Below are 21,203 nucleotides of genomic sequence, written 5' to 3'. Positions count from 1 at the left end.
GGATGGTTATGACCTGTGTATCAATAATGCACAGGGACATTTCATCAACCCACTTAACTGTTAAGATTTCTTATTACAATGTTATATTTCACATGTATTTATTCCATATACTTTAGTTTAAAATCACCACAACTATATCAAGTTTGTAATGTATGTGTGTGTTATAGTATGTGTCTGTATGTGTGATTGTATGTATTTATGTAATAAAGTAGTAATTCCAACCGTGTGGACAAAACAAACTGTCATATTTTTGAGGCGACCTGTCCCTTGTAATGTATGTGTGTGTTATAGTATGTGTCTGTATGTGTGATTGTATGTATTTATGTAATAAAGTAGTAATTCCAACCGTGTGGACAAAATACACTGTCATATTTTTGAGGCGACCTGTCCCTTGTAATGTATGTGTGTGTTATAGTATGTGTCTGTATGTGTGATTGTATGTATTTATGTAATAAAGTAGTAATTCCAACCGTGTGGACAAAACAAACTGTCACATTTTTGAGGCGACCTGTCCCTTGTAATGTATGTGTGTGTTATAGTATGTGTCTGTATGTGTGATTGTATGTATTTATGTAATAAAGAAGTAATTCCAACCGTGTAGACAAAACAAACTGTCATATTTTTTGAGGCGACCTGTCCCTTGTAATGTATGTGTGTGTTATAGTATGTGTCTGTATGTGTGAATGTATGTATTTATGTTATAAAGAAGTAATTCCAACCGTGTGGACAAAACAAACTGTCATATTTTTGAGGCGACCTGTCCCTTGTAATGTATGTGTGTGTTATAGTATGTGTCTGTATGTGTGAATGTATGTATTTATGTAATAAAGTAGTAATTCCAACCGTGTGGACAATACAAACTGTCATATTTTTGATGCGACCTGTCCCTTGTAATGTATGTGTGTGTTATAGTATGTGTCTGTATGTGTGATTGTATGTATTTATGTAATAAAGTAGTAATTCCAACCGTGTGGACAATACAAACTGTCACATTTTTGAGGCGACCTGTCCCTTTATCATGACACGCAAAACGAACACGATTGTACTTCTAATATATATAACAGAAATATGGGACAATGAACTACCAGAAACTGTGTAGGGACCCCACAGAGGAACATGCCAAACTGGTCAATGATTCCTTAGTTAAAACATGGCTATGATGTGTCATCTTTTGTTGTCACCCGTGCTTTAGTAGGACTATTGTTTTAGTACTTGTTCTGTCTGTAGATAAGTACACCTTTCACTGTACATTAGCTTACCTGTAGCTGTAGATTAGATTACAACTAGTCTACAGGTCTAGGTAAACTAATGTACAGTGAAAGGTAGAGGGCAAAACTACATGCAGCATTGTGAAAAGACAGAAAAATAACAAATAAATCAAATTAAATTCAATATAAATGTAATACAAGACTTCAATAATACATATATTACATATTTTCTGTTTAATTTATTGATTCGTAGACATCGGCTTAAATCCAATCATATCAACCACAACGCTAAAAATTACTCCTTGTATTGAAAATCCAAACTCTTTAGTTAAATGTATTTTGACAGCACAGGTATTCCTAAAATGATGTTTTGATTTTTAGTAGAAACATGCACTTTCTTTCTTTGAAAATTGAATGCTATCTTTAATTTTTTCTTGTCCCAAAAATTTCACTTTTTTTTAAATTACTTCATTTCTTGAATGCATACACATAACACATAAATCCACATTCCCCGAAATTGAACATTTTCAGTGTTTGATTGTGTGATTCCTTTGTAGATTCACACAAAGCCTACTGAACAAATTTGAAAAAAAAATTAAGCTTTAGTTTCTTTTTATCACTTTGCCGTTTTCACTTAATTCCAATGCAGTTTCCTTTAGAATTCACTCAATCCTGATATTGTGATTTTTAAAAGGACCAATCATATTCTTTAACTGTTGTTATTGCTTCATTTCATAACGGGCGGTATTTTCAAAAGTATTACATTTCCATGGTAATCCTCCATACCTTGTGAATTTCCGAGAAGTTATATCCAAGTGAAATGTCTGCTTCTGACATAAACAGCAGTTAAATTAACATATCATAAAATAAACTTCTTTAATGGATATTTGATAATAATCAATTTAGATAGTTTGACTTCATAAAGATCTGATCTGCACTGTCTGCCATGTTGCCTCTTGTACAGCTCCACTCAGAATGAAGAAATTTCAAACTCACAACAAAATTCTAGTAAAATCATTGGTATGGAATTTCATAAAAAGTTCATGCAATGCATGCATGACCAGAGTAGACATTATATAATTGTTTTGAGAACATTAAGTAAGAGAACACCTCATACTGTAGATTAGTCAAGATAATGAACAATGCTCGACCCGGCCTCGCATTGTCTATTATCTTAACTAATCTACAGTTTTCAGTGTTTGCTCTATACATAGGATCCTATAGTCCACTAAACCTGCCTATATTTAGCTCGGGATACCTCTAAAAACGTTAAATCGTAGGACATGCTTGGCCTACGCTACGTAAGCGGCATATGTATAATACATCGTCCATGCAATGCCGGCAAATCTTACACATACCTTTTCATGGGAATCTTGTGTACTCCACTACCCCATGTTACATCCCATTTATGAAATTAAACAACTCTGCACTATGTAAAACTCCCGCGACTCTTCTATTTCACACATTTGCAAAGGTCGCCGACTATACATTAAGTTGAGCAAACGGCAGTCAATCATCGAGAAAAAAATAATTTTGCTGACGCTGTTTTTTTACACAAAGTTTATTGGATGGGTAGCCATGTGTTATGTATAGACGTATCAACATATCATTTTTTGAGTTATCGCCCTTTGTAAAGCGATAGTGGCGCCGGGAGTAAAGCAACTTCCGGTTTGCATGGACAGAGCATTGCATGGTAGTAGACATGAGCCGATCTTTCGCGTAAAACACTTTAATAACAAAATTTCAGAGGTTTGTCATGTATGTTACGTTTGGATCATGAACTGTTGGTTAAACCACGTGAACGAATATTGTTAACTGTCATGTTTACTACAAAAACTACCGACTAAAAGTAGCCGGTAACGTAATCTAATGGCGGTATTACCACAGATGTCTGCATCTGGTTTTGGAAAAATACAATGTCCTACCCCTACTATATGAACATGCTAGAGATAGGTTATCATATTTTTATCAAAAACAGATGCAGACGCCTGTGGTATTACACTGCACATATGTACCTTTCGCGTAGATACATTACTGTTGACTGTGATTTGACAGCTGTATTATATGTACAAATGTATCGTCTACATATCCTATTTGTTTGTTAGCATCTGTGATTAAATTCTAACATTAAAAGTAGCCGTTTTCAGTGAAATAGACCAATAAATATTGTGTCTTTGACCATAGCATATGTAGGAGTTTGGCCGTCTCACGATTTGTATACATGTACGGCTCTTGGTAATATGTAGACCTACAGTATCGACATAAAAATACTCCTCTATGCTATAAAATACTATGCTTGTGCTAATTATTATTGACAGAATGTCAAACTTATATGTTTGAACTGAATGAAGTTTTAATGTCACTCTAACAGGATTTTGTTAAATTGTGTTATGTATTGTGTATGTATGTAAACATTTCCACTGTCATAACCATCTTCATCCTCGATACTCCAGGGGTTCCGATCACTTACGATCTCTACACCCCTGGACTATCTCATAGTGAAATTGAAGGCAGCTCAGTGAAAAATATTTGACCAATCACAGGCCAGCAAAGATTTCCTTTGAAGACTACAGAGAGAGCGACGCCTAACATCAAAGCCACACAGTCAACCACAATGTTCCGTTATATGCGGCTCTTCAAATGACTAAATTACCTGTTTTGTTCTGTTGCCTCCAATTTTACTATGAGATAGTCCAGGGGTGTAGAAATCGTAAAAACAGACTACAAATATGAACCTGTAGACTAAATTTGTCTTTTAATTAACCATCTGCAAACATGTTTGATTAAAATATTTTATCTTAAATCTAAACTCCTGTAGAGTCTCTAACTAAATGAATGTTGTTATTACATGTATGTACATCATAACATGCACAAATGTAGATGCATACAACATTCAAAAGGGTATGTTTTTGTTTTTACAACAATTACATGTACATACAGGTATCAATCTAGCTCTGATTTAGAACCTCAAGGATTGAATTCCCCTCTAAACTTAAAAAATCCCCTTTGAAGAGACCGCAGAACCAAATGATTTCGCTATATACGATATATTAACGTTTGCCACTGTCCAAGTTAAATGGAGTTTTCAAGTCTGGTCACCTGTCACTTATTTTGAAGAATGGCATCTGGCATACCTGTGAATAAAAAGAAATAAAGATCTACCATCTTGCTAAACTTTTATGTTGGGGTTCCATCTTATGTTGAATTCCGCACCAAAAATTGACCAAAATATTCATGAAATTCCAATATTGATTACCCCCCCTGTCAGACACACACTTAACAGAATTTTAAAATTTCATTACACATTTTACATCTACATGTATTGCCCAATCCACACATTAAACATTTGAAACTGATGTGCCCTGAATACCCAATCAGCAGGCTCCGAAACATTCACCTCTCTATGAAATCTTGTGCCCAAAAGGGGATTTCCAGGAATTTTTTAAGACACATTTTATTTTTTTAAGACTTTGGTTAATGTCTTCATGTTTATCATACATCTACTACATATAGCTATAATGATAGAGCTAAAAAATATGTTTTACTGAATCTTGCAATAACATTCTAGGTGTTATAACACTTCAAAATGATTTCTTTCTACCAAAATGAGAATGGTCAAAAATCCGATAATGCCGCTATTATAAACTTTTCCCAATTTTGAAAAGGGCCATAGTTTTCCCCAATACCTAGATTTGATCCCTGGTATATATAATATATAATGCATATTTGGTTATTACAATGTACATGTATGTATACTTCTAAGACTGGTTTATACTAGTCCCAAGGCAATGTCACAGTCATACATCTGAGAGCAATAAAATCTTCAAACATAGGACTTTGACACTTATAAACTAACCTGAAAAATAATTAACTATTTCTGGAAGCAATGGGAGGGAAAATTTCACTGATTAGAAAAAGATCATTGGTTATGTCTGAAAGTGGACCTAAAAGAATCATTTTCTGATAAATTTCTAATGTATTTTCTATTTGTATTCCATATATATCATCAAAGTATATTTGTATCATAGTATGGTTTGATGTATGTGCATGTATTGTTTGTATATAGTTATCTTCAAACTATAAATAAATAATAATTTGGTTAATTGTTGACAAGCTACTTTAAATAACGGTTTAACTTCTTCATGAAGGCGGTGGAATACAATTCACATAAACAAACACACATAAGTACAGATATGTACATTCTTTCAGCTTCCGCTTCATTTAGACAGCAACACCTGCATGTACCACTGATTACCTATTGTTGTCTTCAGCATAACAACTTATTTAAGATTGACATGTAGGTCATTTCAAATTTGTTTTTATTTGAAACTATGTGCACATTCAGGATTCATACATGTACATATATATCTAAATAAATCAACAAAGTGCTATGAAGTATGTGTAAAGAATGCATGTGCACTTCATTTTGAATATAAATAATAATAACTACATTTATCTACCTAAAGGGATCATGATATGGCATAACATATTACTGATTGCAATGAAAAGATTATCATCATTTCCCAAGTCTTTCAGAGGAAAGCAAACCTTTCAAGGTACAAGTCAAATAATCCATTTAAGATTTGGTTTCACATAAATGATTGATTCAAACTATTACAAGTAGCAGAAATATTGACAAAACAGTGATGGTAAGTTTTAACAGTTTTATTTCCAGAGCCTAGGGTGCAGAAAAGAAATCTATGTATACACAAATATCACTTTTAGACTTTTGGATTGAAGGGTGCTGTTTATAATGAAAAAAAACAATCCTTAATCTACAGTATATTCTTTCTGTGTCCAATTCAAATACATCAACCACACAGTACTTCATTTGTTTGAATGATGACACATACCAGATATGGACAACTTGCATTAGGTTTTGAGTAAATATAATTCCAAATGATATGAAAGAGTCCTATATTGTAATAGCCATTGCCTATAACCAATGAAAAGTTACATGTCCATTTACACAGTGCGTTATAAGTTGTCGGTTACTAATTTGGATCGAATTATGGCGATTTCGTACCCATTCAATTTCGTACCCAAACAAACTCGTACCCACATTTTAAGAACTCGCACCCAAGCATGGCTAACCCGTACCCATGGAATTTGGCGAACTCGTACCTATTATAGAATATGTAGTTCATGTAGTTACTTTTGATTGATGTATAAAACTTAATATATTCGTGTTCGATCAGATACTACAAATCAGTGATCACAGCTCGTATATATACATGTTTAAATTAAATAAATACAACATAGCAAAAATATATTTTTACTCCTTGGTTTATTTGACTTCCTCCTTTGATAAAAATGACGACCAATTTTGCTTCATTGAATTTTTTGTTTACAAGACAGTCAAACAAAATGGAAATCAGCTTTTATAATTATTGCATGTGGAGCATTTGCCGTGTAAAGTCACAACAGGCTCGGAAAATGTTTAAGAATTATATTTAACTTTTACAATTTTTTTTCAGAAGTTATACCTTGTAAAATACATCAACTTGAAGTCCATGTGTATGTAAATGTAACAATACTGATTAATTGTTTTGCAGTGCATTTGTTATATCATGCACTTATGAATTACTTTTAAAAGTAACCATCAATTTGCACTACATGTATAACGAAAACCAGTCATCATTGCACTGATCAATTGGCCAAAACAGTTCGCAGAGGGACAACATGATTTTCAAGGTTCTAGTGAAACCACCGAGTTTTTTTAACGTTGATATTTAATGCTTCAATTACAGTGGATATATAACCAATTGTCAATTTCACCATGCTTTAATACAGTCTCGAGAAAGATGGAAGACGTAGTATAACCCATACATATATGAAAATATGCAGTTCAAACAGTATTACCAACAAAACAGCAAAGAAACGTGTCACAAATCGGGAAAAATCGATTCAAGTTACTCAAAAATGCAAGTAGTTGTGAGCTGTTTCTATATTGCGTAATGAAAACCGGAAGTGTCTTTAATCCGATCAAGGAGAGAATAACTCTGAAATTTCAAGATGGCGGATTGATGTTGATATGTCTATATATGGGTGAAAGTAGATTACTTGGTATATTCTAAGGGAGATAATTGTAACTCTAATTTATACGAGTTATTCCCCTTTATTGTAAATCTCTTATAATAAAAGACATATTTGGAGAGTAGATAAAAAGACGTGGAACAGGAAAGACGTGTTTTCTGAGCGAGTTCCCCAGACTCAACCTCTCATCTACAAATGTAATACACATGTGATACAGCCTCAAACGACACGAGTGTATTGCCCAAGACCAGCCAGTGTTATTATATTAGGTATTAAAGAAAACATACCTACAAGTACTCCCATAACGTGAGAGTCGACTGGTCAGCCGTTTTATCGGACATTATTTTGCTTGCTGACTGTCGACTCTCATTTCCGAAGGGTCGTTTCTTTGATGCAGCTTCCGACGTTAGATGAAGGCGGAATGAAAAGTGCAATGATATCAATATTTATAGCTCTAACAGTGATAACATTGATGTGTACTTACAGTTTAGGTATTAATGATCCCATTTATCTAGGAAACCCATAACTTGAGGCCTCATAAATAGTATTTTAGCGGATTAGATATGATGAATCCTTTCCTTAACATTTTGACCTAGTTTTAAATATGGCGGCTGGTAACTACAAAAAACGGAACGTGAATTCAAGCGGGCAGAATGCAAGTAAAAGTAAAGGCAGATCAAACGTTTTGGGGACTTTGCATTTCGTTTTTTCTATTTACCGGGCGGATCGCTTTCATCATAAAGTTTTGTCTGGGTCATGAAAGTTTACGTTAAGAGATGTAAATATTTGTTTTAGATGAATTTTACGGCTGATTTTGTCAAAAAACTTGTTGATTTATGAAAAAGAGGTAGATATTTGACATTAATGACGATTAAAATATGATTTTAACGTTTTATATTGTCACAATCCAAACTTTGAAAACGTTACCCTCAGCATCGGGTAAATGGCCTATCGGTATTTAGAGGTTAGACATGACGTAATGTTCCAAAAGTGTCTCGTCGTGCTATAAATCTAACATTGTTGGAGTAACCTACAAGATGTGGAACTGATATACTTATCAGAACTGCTTATGGTTATATATGAATGAACCTTTTATAAAATATAATAACAATCAACTAGAGTAATTCCCCTTTATCTTATACGCTGCTGAACCACATTTCATTATTAGTTTAACGTCCTATTAACTGCCAGAGTCATGTAAGGATTATCAGCGGCCAGTACTTGCCAACTGTCCCACATGGGTTTCGAACTCGCGACCCAGAGGTGGAGGACGTGTGGTAATACGTGGAGACATGTTAACCACTCGGCCATCGTGGCCCCTTGACCATATATAAAACGAATATGATTAAAACTAATAAACATAGTGTACTTACTTGAGCAAAAGTTAGGTGGATTTCCTCTCATTAATATATCCCACTTTGTATATTATGCTGTAATCGCCAAACAGTACAAACTTAATGTTTCTTTCCATGATCGATAATATCCACTATCATGACGGTAGGAATTAAGTTTCAAGACCGCGTGATTTTTATGCCTACATAACTTAGTCACTATAACGTGCCGATGCATCCGTCCTAACCCTCACTTCTACTTCATGCTATAAACACTAGTAAACATAATAGCATACTTATTTAGTGACAGAAATTATGTAGTGAACCATGTGGACTTGCATAACTGAAATGTACTTTTTTTATATTTTGCCAAAATTTATTAACAACACAACAGTCTACGAGTCAACGATAATATCTAAGGTTAGGACGGATGCACTATTTACACTTTATATCAACTAATTTAAAAAAATATAAAATATGGTAAATTTCACCTAAGATGTGATATACGTGTATATGCATACAGACAATCACTACTTTAAACGGAGTCTTCAACCTTAAGAACTTAGTCAAGTTTATATCAGCACAAAATCGAATATAAATAAACTTCAGAAGCAGACTTCAAATTTAAAACTAGAAATATGTCTGTTAAACGTTAAGTGCTTGCTTACTACTTCATAAAACTCTTATTTCTAGTACATTATCCATATCCATGTATATAAGGCCCATGCTCCGAGATATTTTGCATGTACAAAATGTATCAAATAATTAATAAATAACCCAAAGGTATATACCCATATGACTATCCGTGCGTTCCATTTGTGGATCCGTACCAGTTGTACTTAAGTGATACGGCACCGCCAAATTGAACGCGTTTTGATGTTTCCATAATGGCGGCACTCATAAGAAAGATACGCTTCGAATATAAAAGTATTTTCGGTGTTAACAATAAAATGGATATAAAAGTAAAACATAAATAGTTTCGGATTACATTGAAATAAATAATCCATGTAGTTTTATAGGATATAAATAATCTCTGTCTTGTTTTCAACAAAGAAAACATTCCGATCACAAATGAAAATTCTCGAGTCCGCCATCTTGGATCCAAGTGGTACGCTTCTGAAAACGAACCAACGATACCGGTACGGTTCTGTTGGTACGGCGCGTTCCGTTTGGGATACAACAGATTCGTATCGATACAACTGGTACGAATCTGCAAATGGAACGCACGGATATCATTCTCGGTAACAGGTGTACGTCGCACTATCGCTCATTATCCCTTAGGACTATTGCAAGGAGATGGTTTACGTCCTTGTTGTATTGTAATAAATACTTTCCTTTACTTCCTAAGAATTTAAAATGTGAACTTACTTTGAACTCTGGTAGTTATGCTCTTTGTTACAGCATATAGAAGTCTGTTTATTATTTTATTGATATTGATACGATAGACCCAAATTAAGTTCAATGGTATCACACAAATTTTCAGAATCCACTAAAACTTTAAGCCCTAACACGTTCTCTACCAAAACAGCGATCTTTGTGCGTGTGTTCTGGGGGATTCAATGAACAACTTGACCAAGTTCCAGCTCAATTGGGTGATTTACTTTGTCTACATGGGACTTTAAAGCAAATATTAATGCCGCCGCCATTAAAGAAAAGGCAAAAAGTAAAGCGCAAAATATCATTGTCATTTACTAAACTGGTCAGATTGATCAAACACATATTTAAATACCGTACATTGTATACAAGAAGTTTAAAACAATATCACACAGTATTCATTACAACACGAACAAGACAACTAAAACTGTGGACGTTGAAATGTAATAAAAAAATAATGTACCTGGAGAAGTGGAAGTTGAAATACATGTTACAACTTTTTTGTACATAAATATATAAATGGTTGTGATTTACATGTATAGTTACGCAACCTCTTCCAAATTTGTTCTTTTGTCTTTTTATCACATTTTACCCATTCATCGCACACGTCACTGGGATGTTGACCAAATCACTCCACCTGGTGATAAATGTTGTAGGACCAAGATGTCTCTATAATGTGAAACGAAAACTTGATATCGAACATAAATGATATGGTACAATAATGTAAGCGACGATAGTGATATTAATAATAAAAACCAAAAATCATTAGGCTAGTTATACAATATTTTCTTACATGTCGAAGAGACAACCATTATCAAGCCTTTGAGTGATGTCTTGGGACTAGTGGTGACGTGTGGAAATTCACACATCACTGTATATAGCACGTATTAAATAATTCATTAAACTTGGACACACTCCACTGATCCATGTCGTTATGTAAGTTTTCTGGAAGGGCGTATACATCTCCTCTTCGCGGGCTGCAGCTCCTCTGATGATGTCGAGGGCGGTATCGGACGGGCTGGCGGCCGAGCCTATGATTCGTTGAAGTGGCAATCCATTCTGAATTTCTCCAAAAGCTGTCACGGCATTATCCGTAGCTGGAATAAAAACAAAGACATTGGTTAATAAATCTACTGCTACCAAGACGCTCCATTTTATGGCATAGACAGTGACTTGCATTAAAATAAACGCATTAACGACAAATCTGCAATAAACAAGCAAAATGCATTCTTCGGTGAATGGGACCATCCAGAGTACAGATCCAGGAACATACGGTTTCACAACATTACAAGACGTCAACCGACGTAATACGTCACGGATTTCAGGAAAGTCAAGATTAGTGTTGGAAATTAGAAATACTGCTCAAACCAATCAAAATGCAATGCCCAAAAACATATTGTGAAATCCATATAACTTCACTAATGACATATAGTTTATCATAATGCGAAAGGAGTAGATATGATAGGACAAGTATTTGGCCTTAATTTTTCAGGCCGAAAAAAATTAACTCTGATCCCCATCAATTTCATATCAATAAATACTCTCATACTTGCCATTCATCAAAACATAATTTTTTATAACCATGTACACGATGTGTCCCACCTATGACGTCATCAAATTGATGATTTTCCTCTTCTCGCCAAATTTTGCTAGAAATTCAACATCTTTAGGTTAGAAAAGGCTTAAAAATAGATTTGGCCGCCACCTTGGAGCAACTTCACATATTGCATGGATATGCATACATACACGATACACAACGTGTGAAAATCTCTTTCTGCTCCACGAAGGCGGCCACATTCATTTTCAGAGAAAACCACTCAAAAAGTATGATTTTTCAAGGATTTTTGTGAAAAATGGCGGGAACCTGCATGTTGATGACGTCATAGTGAACATAATTGGCACACTGCGGGATATTTTCGAGATGTAATGTGTTAACAAATGTATTCAGCTGTTATATGGCAAAATATGTTTTTCTTTACTGGAGAATTAATTTTGAGGCCATATTCGAGTCTTAACGTACCTTCTCCTTTGCGTTGTAGGGATGGTAAAAATTTTTTTTTTATGTTGGGAAGCAATAAAAATGTTTTTGAAGCATATTGATGAGCAGGACGTACCGATGAATCCTATGATACAGATAGTGATAGATACATTGCTTCCCGTCATCGTCAGCTCTTGTCGGAGTCCAGTAAAGAATCCGCCCAGTGCCCACTTCGTAGAGGCGTATGGAACTGAGAAGGGCGGGGCTATTTTGCCTGTAAAACGGAAATAAATAATGTCGAGTCAGTTATCAATGTATCATTTATGTAATCATTGGTCAACGAACCGAAACTAATTGTGGACAGTAACAGAAAATACATAAAGAATGTCAAAAAAGAACAAGTGGTCGGGACCATGTCAGGATCATTTCTAACAAATTTTAGCCACATCGTATTGGTTGAACTTGCGAAGAAGTTCAAAATGTGAAAAGTTGCGCACGGCGCACGGCGCACGGCGAACGACGACGGACAAAACATGATGACTATGGGTCATATGGTCAAAAAATAAATATATTAAGATAAATTAGTCATCATATTTGAAATGTCTCTGTACAAAGCCAATAAAATAGGCAAATTATTTGTCATATTAAGAAAGGAGTTATTCCGCTTGAACTGATTTTCGTTTGTTCTCTATTTTGTGCTGTTCTACTTGTATTTAAATCTTTTTCGTTATTTAAGCATTACTGTCACTATTTTTTAACTTCATCATGGTATGAAAGAAATTTTGTTTGCAAACTGTGTATCTGCGTAGTGAATTCTCACAAAAGTTTGCAAACAAAATGTATTTCATAACCCGACGAAGTTAAAAATAGTTAAATCAATGCTTATTATTAGCTTTTCAGACTACTTATAAAATACGTTAAAACGTACGACTCTTTTGATTTTCCAATGGATTTTTTTTTTCTAAATCAATACGCAACGTCGACGTCTCTATCGTCATGTTATGATAACCTCGGGGTTTCGCCCCATTCTCGGATTTTTTCTTTATATTATATGAAGGAAAAGAATCTGCCAATCACAAAGTCGGATTTAGTATGAAAACAAATAAAAAGTAATCATAATAGTTTACCGAATATGAAATATTATCGAATCAAATTCTTGAAACACATACATTGTAATGTCAGAAACGGAATTATATTTTTGTTTTCTAATAATCGCAATAGGCAAAGCCTTGTGGACAATACATATTACAAGAAACAGATTCAATTCATTCCATTGCTATACTTAACTATTTGATAATTACACATGATAATGTTATACTTCCAATGCCTGTCAAGTAAGTATTTTTTCCAATATCTCGCCCCCTCCTTTAATCAAGTTTGAATGCATTTTCATGCTTCCGTTACCTGCAAATGATGACAGTACAACAATGTGACCTCCCGATTTCTCTAATGCCGGGAGGGCGTGGGACGCCAGATGTACATAGGCTTTAAAGTTCACTTCAAACACCTTGTCTAAGTGAGCCATATCGTCTTTGTCGCCTTTCCAGAACCCCAGGTTTGGTGAGAGTATGTGATTTAGTAGCAAGTAGTCCAAACCTCCCATTCTTTGTGTAGATTCCTTTAGAAACGAAAAAAAAAAGAATATTTAACAACAAGAGGCCGATGGTCTCGTAGCACGATGGTCCAGTTATTTAATGTTCAATGATATGTTTTGACTAATATTCTTGATTATCACTCATATGCACTGTTTAACTTAAAAAATAATTAGGACAATTCAAATGACCACTGGTATTTGTTATCAATGTTGGTATTAAAACAATCATACAATTCTTTCAAGACAGATGCTATTTATCAAATGTTAATTTATATATAAATCAACAGTTTTATAAAAAAAATGATTTGTGCAGAACATTTTTTTTCTAAGCAGGATTTTAGTGTGAGCGTATGCAGAAGCAGCATCTTCTTAGTGTGAATATTGTTGGGACAATTCAAATAGCATCAACTTAACTTTAATATAAGAAAATGTAATAAAATTCAGACATTTAACAATGCTGTTAATTCAAGTTTATCAGAATATTGTAATATGATAAAAAATGATTTGGGAAACTTTTTCCTGTATGATTGCTTATCGGTATCACACATGTACAAATATGTATAATCAAAGTGTTAAGTTGACTAGACTTTTAAAAGGATGCCTGCTAGAGGAGGGCTTAATTCATTATAGGTGACAAAAAAACAAAGATGTTTCGCTGTCCTGGTTATAAGAGGTAAACTGAATTAGCTTCAATATGTTGAAATTAATTACTTAACTTTTATCTCATTTTCTTCAACACAATATAAACTTCACAATTAAGATAACAATGCACACAAGTTATATTGGCTGGGTCTCGGCACAACAGAATGTGTACTACGGGTCAACAAATTGACATTGGCAGCTACAGTCGAGCCTTTCCCAGAGCCTTGATAACAAAATACATTAATTAACTCTCAACCATTGTTTTTCCCTTCAACAGTAAAGGGTATATGTAACATATTTACACACACATATAGGCCTTAAGCAGCATCTAAATGAAACTAGGGCACCTGACTTGTGACACTGTCTAGGGAATATAGATTATCCAACACAGGTGATTATGATGTCATGACACTTTGAGTAAAATATTTAAGAATAGAAAAATATTAAATATATATGTATCTTAATTGCCTAATCTTTTCTTAAATTATATTTCTTTTGTATGAAGTGGTACCGTCGGCCACATAATTCCCCATTATGCATTGTGATTTTCATTTAAATATTACTATAGACAAAGAAGGAATGAAATATATTTTAATTCCTCAAAAATACAGTTTATGTCTGTTTGTCGCCAAGTTTTATTAGTTCCGTCCTCATCTATAACTACATGTCTTTGCCTTTCATTGCTGTTAATGATATATAACTTCAGATATCCTGTTCACTACGTGATTTTCAAAACCAGGGGTCATGCTGTAAGCTACGATCGTGCTAAAAATCCCGTGTTAGGTTATCGTTCATAAACTCAGAAGAATTATCGTTCTTTTCTTTGATCAGCGACATACAAATCTGGGTCAAATCACAGGGACATGGCACGATTTTAACAAACAATATAGGCTTCATACATATATGTTCTTCGGAACACTTTTCCATTTTACCGACAAGCGCAACACAACATAATTTGTATAATGCAGTCACAACCAGTAAAATCGAGAATCATTCCGAGAAAAAAATTAACATTGCAGTAATGGTTAAAATAAGTGTGCACAATGGTGTTTAAATGGCGTTTCTACAAAGAATTGGACATGGCATCTCCACAGGGGATTGTGGATGAACACAGTCATGGGCACTATTAACCACCACAAGAGTAGATTATGTGATTTCGGCTTGGTTTTTGAGGTACCCATGAGAGGCGAGACGACATTTCAAGCGGACAGGGCAATGTCTAGTCCGCTAAACCTGCCTATATTATTAGGCTTTTTTTCTAATATATATATTAGGCAAAAAAAAAAAAAATAAAAAGCCTAATAATATAGGCAGGTTTAGCGGACTAGGCAATGTCTACCTAGCATATTTTTCGTAACTTTCCCGATTCATCAGGCCATAACTTCATCAATACTTGGCCAATGTTTTTCATCAAGCATTCATTGGAAAGATATATTAGATCTCTTTAACGTAAGACATGCGTCACTGGTGTAAAGTGGCCGTTTATCTTAAAAAAATCACGGTTAAAAAATAGGTCTCTTTTTCTTGACCGCCGAGTTCATACGCTTGATATGTATACATTTGGTTAAAAAATCGTGTCAGGTCCCTGTGGGTTCAATTGTAAAATAATAAAACAAAATTAAGACGCATAACAGGTAAGTTGGTCACGTTGAGTGCGATATAATGGAGAAAACGTTGACCATTTGACAAGTCATTTGCGAGGAAACAAGTACAGCTACCTCCCAAATACTTTCAATAATGACTAGTATTGGCTATTGGCTTGACTTTATATAGTCGAGGCACATCATCAAGTCTTCGATTATGAACATTATAGCATCTGCTAATCAACCTGGGAATCTGAAAATGATCAGGCCAAAAAAGAAGATGTATGTTTCAGGTACCCCTACCTACTCTAGTTTTTGCCTCCGACCCTACCTATTTTATTACACTTTTTTCAAAACAAAAATGTAGTGTGTGAAGTTTTTAATTTAGATTTTTACGCTGGCTTTAAGTTTATCCAGATAAGGTTCAATTAAGGTAATGAGAAATAAAAGACTTCTAGCCAGCCTAAAGCCAGAAAGACAAATTACTTTGTAATGTAGTAATTAAAGCAACTCAACCCCTCCCCAACCTCTCCTAAAATAATTAAATAAAAAATAAAATAAAATAAATTCCCGACCGACCTACCCTATTTTTTCCAGTCATGTAACCTGAAACATACATATATTTTTTTTGGCCTCAGAGAAATGAAGTTTGAGGTGTGATTAACACTTTAAGAAAGAGTGATGATTCTTAGAATCAATCGACACTAGTTCAATAAATTTCAGATAACAACATAGATGTATGTGATCAAAATACCTTAAAAAACTTTCATTGATATTTTGATATTCCCAATATTCCGTTACTGAATTTATCAGTAATAGCATTGTTAGGGTATATGCATGTAGAAATATACTCTAAACCAATTCACTTTTCTAATGGAATTGAGACATTTTGAGCCAATATATAATTTGTCGCGTAACTTTCACATTCTAAAATTATTTTGATTTCTATGTGTTAACATTTACCTTTATTAAGTGTTCCGTGAAGGACATATTTGACATGTCACCATTGACGTAACCAAAGATGGCGTCCGGATTTCCCAGCTCCTTGCATTTGGCCACGACCTTTTAAACAACGCCAAGATCAAAATAAAAATATTTTAGACAAAGAATAAAACGGAAGTGATAAGAATATAAATTCACCACATGTATATCAAAAAGACAAGAGTTTCTGAATATACTTCATAATAATGTCGACACAAGAATCCGATATCAGAAAATTTTATTATGCAGATGACATGAGCGACATGACGTGACGTAGGCTTATTTACCTCCTGTAGTCTCTGCGCACGCCTCGCAGTAACCATAACACTGGCGCCCATCCGAGCATAGTGATAGGCTAACTGTTCACCAATCCCAGTAGAGGCTCCCGTCACAAGCACCTTTTTGCCGCGGATGACCCCTAAATTATATCGTATTTACATTACAAGTACATATTAGATAGAAATTTGAAATTAACCATTCTTAATACATAGTCGGAAAGGATAATAGAAAATTGATATTGCTTCATTTTGTCCAGTTATCAATATTACTGGGGCGAAAGAAGGTTGACTTAAATGAATATAATTGAGATATCACCTCACTTAACAGTATTTCAGTTTACATATTAAAGCTGTCAATGTAAGTTAAAAACACCCATGTTGACGTTGAGATATACTCAAGATTTCTATGACCTAGACTATGGCCACCAGTCTCCAGAATATTGGGGAATAAAATACTAAAATTTGGCTTGATTATTACTGTCACTACTATATGTCTCTTTCTAGAAAGTTTCAAACTAGTGGGAGATAATCTAGTAAAGAACACTGCTGAGAAAGTCTTTTCAACAATTTAGGGTCTGGTGGCTAGTCAAATTATGATCCCGTGAAGTTTATACATGTTTATTTACATTTGTTTGTCACTTCTACTATATAAACTAACCAAGGCAAAGTGAAGTATATGGCGGCAAAACTGACACTCAAAGCGTGACTATTATGACGTGACTAATGCTGACGTGGTGACGTCAACTGATCGCCGTCAAAATGGCTGTTCCATCTTGTGAACGAAATCGTCGTTGATGAACGGTTTTCCTGGTCTAGCTTAAATAACGTTAAGTACAGGATCCAAAAAGAGTTGATAATGTAAATATAAGCATTAAACTATCTTCCTATGGCATCTATGGTCTATACAGATGCCAGAGCTTTGCAGACAATCTTCATAATGCGCGCACAGATGCCAGAGCTTTGCAGACAATCATCTCATAATGGGCTAGCGCGCATTATGAAGATTGTCTGCAAAGCTCTGGCATCTATATATATAGACCATATATGCCATAGGAAGACAGTTTAATGTTTAAATAAACGTTCACCTTCATCAAACCCACGCATCCACCATAATCCAGCTAGAATTCCAACCAGTACTGCAATCACTTTGCCCCACATCGTTTACTTCACTCCTCAACAGATCCAGTCAGCTTTAGTTTCATTCAAACGAAATTTGTTATATGTGACAATTTACATTATTACAAGGTAATATGGACCTGAAAAGTAAAACAAAAATCCAAATCATTATACATCTGTAAACTTGTCTTCCAATAAATAGCACTTTCATTTCTTTTAATACAAATTTTCGTTGCAAATCAATAATATATAAAATTTATCACAAGCTACATGTATACCATAAAACATTGTCTTACTGACCTAAAAGGTGAAGAAAAAAACATGAAATCTTAATACTTATTTACATTTCGGGTCTTTTGTCTTCCAATAAGTAGCACCAACATTTTTTAATACAAATTTTCGCAACAAAGCATATTATATATAACATGATTTTAGTCATGCTATTAAAACTGACTATGTATTGAGAGACGCCCCTTTCCTTAGAACAACACACGTACCCATACTGTTTTGGTATTATCACGGGGAACATATGCATGTTCTTGATATACTTACAATACATTCATATATTATGTTCATACGTTTACCGAGCACCGTCTCTGTATCGTTATATTTCTCCTAAACTTAAATATTTATACAAATGTCTATTAACGTAAACAAATCATTTAGAAAGTCCCATACCTTGATCAAACATGGTGTTCTATACTGGAGATACAGAAAGATAAAAAGGTGTCGAGTGCATTCATCTCTCAACTCCCATGAGTGATAAAAGGTGCACGAAGGCATAAAACGTAAATAATCACACACATACATGTACATAGGGTATTTAATGTCATTCAGAATACCATCATCCATCTCTCTTTATATATACACGATCTAGTATCAAATCGCTCTACATAGTATATTATGGACATCAATCTAATTTCTACAGTTAAAGTATGGTTAGAAATACCATAAGGTGGGCATTTAAAGCATTCACCCCTGAAACTTCATAATGGAGTAGTCTAGTCTTTGATGAGAAGGGTCTATTGTTATGTCTCCAGGGGTGAATTCGATAAGCAAAAGAGTTTACTCAAATACTACATTGTTGTATTATATAACCGCTAGCGGTCAATATGTAGGACGCGAATAGTGAATAGATTTAGGCAAAGTCCATGCTTTCTTTGGCTGTTTAGGTAATCGGTCAGCTTAAACTCGCTGATTCCAATGTTTTGTCATTCGATCCTTTCCTGTAAATATTGCGCATTTCGTGTGTTCAACCTTTCGTGCAAATATTACACAGAACGAATTGTCAATTACTATAGAGGAGTCTTACAAACAGCTGGGAACACATTATAGACCGTAAGAGCCACAGCTCTCGTATGAATGTAATCAGTTTAGTTGATGGTTTTGCCCGATCTGATAATCTCAGTACTGGACTGTCCATCTGACAGGGACACACACATATGTGTACCCCCCTTTACTGACCTATAACTAGCCGGTTAATATAACACACATACAACCTGTGGAACTGATAGACTTATCTGAAATGCTTATGGCTGTATGGGAATGAACCTGTCCCCGACTAGTAAGGATCAATCGGTGCAGTTATACTCACCACGTGGTTGTCAACAATCAGAAGAGGCCGCTTATATAACCAAAACACGTGCGCTTGTAGACATGTGAGCCCGGTGCACTCCAATAACAGAGGGGAAATAGCATGCCAGTCAACTAGAGTTATCCCCCTTTAACTTTGATAGTATCTTATCAGTCCGATTAGATACAGCTCTCCATATACATGTATACGCTACGTATACGTACATGTACCTTAATGCTCTATGTTTCATGGAGACCTGTATTTTCATCAGAATGGTATTTTATTAGATGTTGACCAATACGTAAAAAGAAGGTGATAAAACAATTAATAAACATATAGTGTACTTACTTCAGCAAAAATTACGTGTATCTTTTCTCTCATTTATCCCTCTAGGTATATGATGTTATACAGTCGCCAAATAGAAACAGCTTGACCGAGCTCCAACTGTGATTTTCACTTTGTAAAACATTGGACATAAACGAAAATGTTGACACCGGCGTCGTTAAGTAATACCTTAATAATATTTAGTTTCATGAGCATTGCCAACTTCGCTAGCCAAGGGTATAAGCCGATACTCTGCTTTTACCCTTGGCTAGCGAAGTTGGAGCATTGCTAAACTGGAGATTTGCCATAAAACGACGCATTATAGAAGTGAAGGAAAAATTCTGTTTCTAGGGAAACGAACCTAATAAACTACATCAAAACATAGATATTTTTATTATTTATTTCATTTCTTTTTATTTTATTTCATATTTATTTTATGATACTTTCTATTGGAAATTTAGTTAATTAAATTCTTTACTAGGAATTCAGTTTCGGGGATATATCTAAGACTTTAGTTTCATTACAGACCTAATAAAACTAAATAAAAACGAGGGTGAGACAAAATGTCATTGCCGTTTACCTCTTGATCAAGTTGCTCAAACACATTTTAATTTCTTCAGTTGTATGCAAAAAGAATTTTTTTTTAAATATCACATGATATATTTCTGTCCATGAATAAAATAAATAACAACTGCTGAAGTTGAAATTCAATAATAACGTTATATACCTGATGAATATAAAAGAACGGGGTTTAAACGAGTAGATAGTTACACAACCTTATGTAAAGTCCCCAGTCTCTTTATCGCATTGATACCCAAAGAATAACGACTGCTGAAGTTGAAATTCAATAATTACGCTATGTACCTGATGAATATAAAAGAACGGGGTTTAAACGAGTAGATAGTTACACAACCTTATGTAAATTTGTTCCCAGTCTCTTTATCGCACTGATACCAAATCACCGTACAAGTCACATTTAGTATATCAACCACATGATCGTCACATCCATTGTAATAGATGATGCAATTAAGTCAGTGACTATACTTGGCAAAGCAACAAGATATCTTGATTATGTAAAAAAGCATAAATGTTATGTCACTACTTGATTAATATACAAATTAATCTTATGATGATGAAAAATATATTGTATACATTTCATTGACATATAGAAAACATTAAAAATAT

The 21,203-nt window shown here is 34.4% G+C and overlaps 1 protein-coding gene across 4 annotated transcripts; it reads right to left on the bottom strand.

Annotated features, from left to right (window-relative positions):
* Positions 1–10,246: 10,246 nt before the first annotated feature.
* Positions 10,247–20,093, bottom strand: LOC138335386 (hydroxysteroid 11-beta-dehydrogenase 1-like protein). Of its 4 annotated transcripts, none has more exons than XM_069284445.1 (7): positions 20,043–20,093; positions 18,091–18,261; positions 17,015–17,145; positions 16,710–16,808; positions 13,332–13,545; positions 12,064–12,201; positions 10,247–11,046 (listed from the first exon to the last, which is right to left on the bottom strand). In XM_069284445.1, exons 2-7 carry the CDS (start codon positions 18,161–18,163, stop codon positions 10,811–10,813), a joined length of 891 nt encoding a protein of 296 aa, XP_069140546.1. In that variant the 5' UTR covers positions 18,164–18,261; positions 20,043–20,093; the 3' UTR covers positions 10,247–10,810. The 4 variants fall into 4 exon arrangements, with proteins under 4 accessions (XP_069140546.1, XP_069140544.1, XP_069140545.1 ...); XM_069284443.1 differs by lacking the exon at positions 20,043–20,093 and adding an exon at positions 19,716–19,851; XM_069284444.1 differs by lacking the exon at positions 20,043–20,093 and adding an exon at positions 18,800–18,947.
* Between the last annotated feature and the right edge of the window lie 1,110 nt (positions 20,094–21,203).

Source organism: Argopecten irradians, chromosome 11 (genome assembly GCF_041381155.1).
Source record: "Argopecten irradians isolate NY chromosome 11, Ai_NY, whole genome shotgun sequence".
NCBI classification, from domain to species: domain Eukaryota; kingdom Metazoa; phylum Mollusca; class Bivalvia; order Pectinida; family Pectinidae; genus Argopecten; species Argopecten irradians.
The sequence above is the reverse complement of the archived record's forward strand: the minus strand, read 5'-3'. Positions and strand labels throughout refer to the sequence as shown.

Coding starts and splice junctions, on each gene's coding strand:
- LOC138335386 (XM_069284445.1), bottom strand. CDS start 18,163: ATGTGGGGCAAAGTGATTGCAGTACTGGTTGGAATTCTAGCTGGATTA. Junction 17,146..18,090: donor GATGCGTGGGTTTGATGAAG/GTGAACGTTTAT, acceptor GATATAATTTAG/GGGTCATCCGCGGCAAAAAG. Junction 13,546..16,709: donor TCACGGAACACTTAATAAAG/GTAAATGTTAAC, acceptor TCGTTTCTAAAG/GAATCTACACAAAGAATGGG.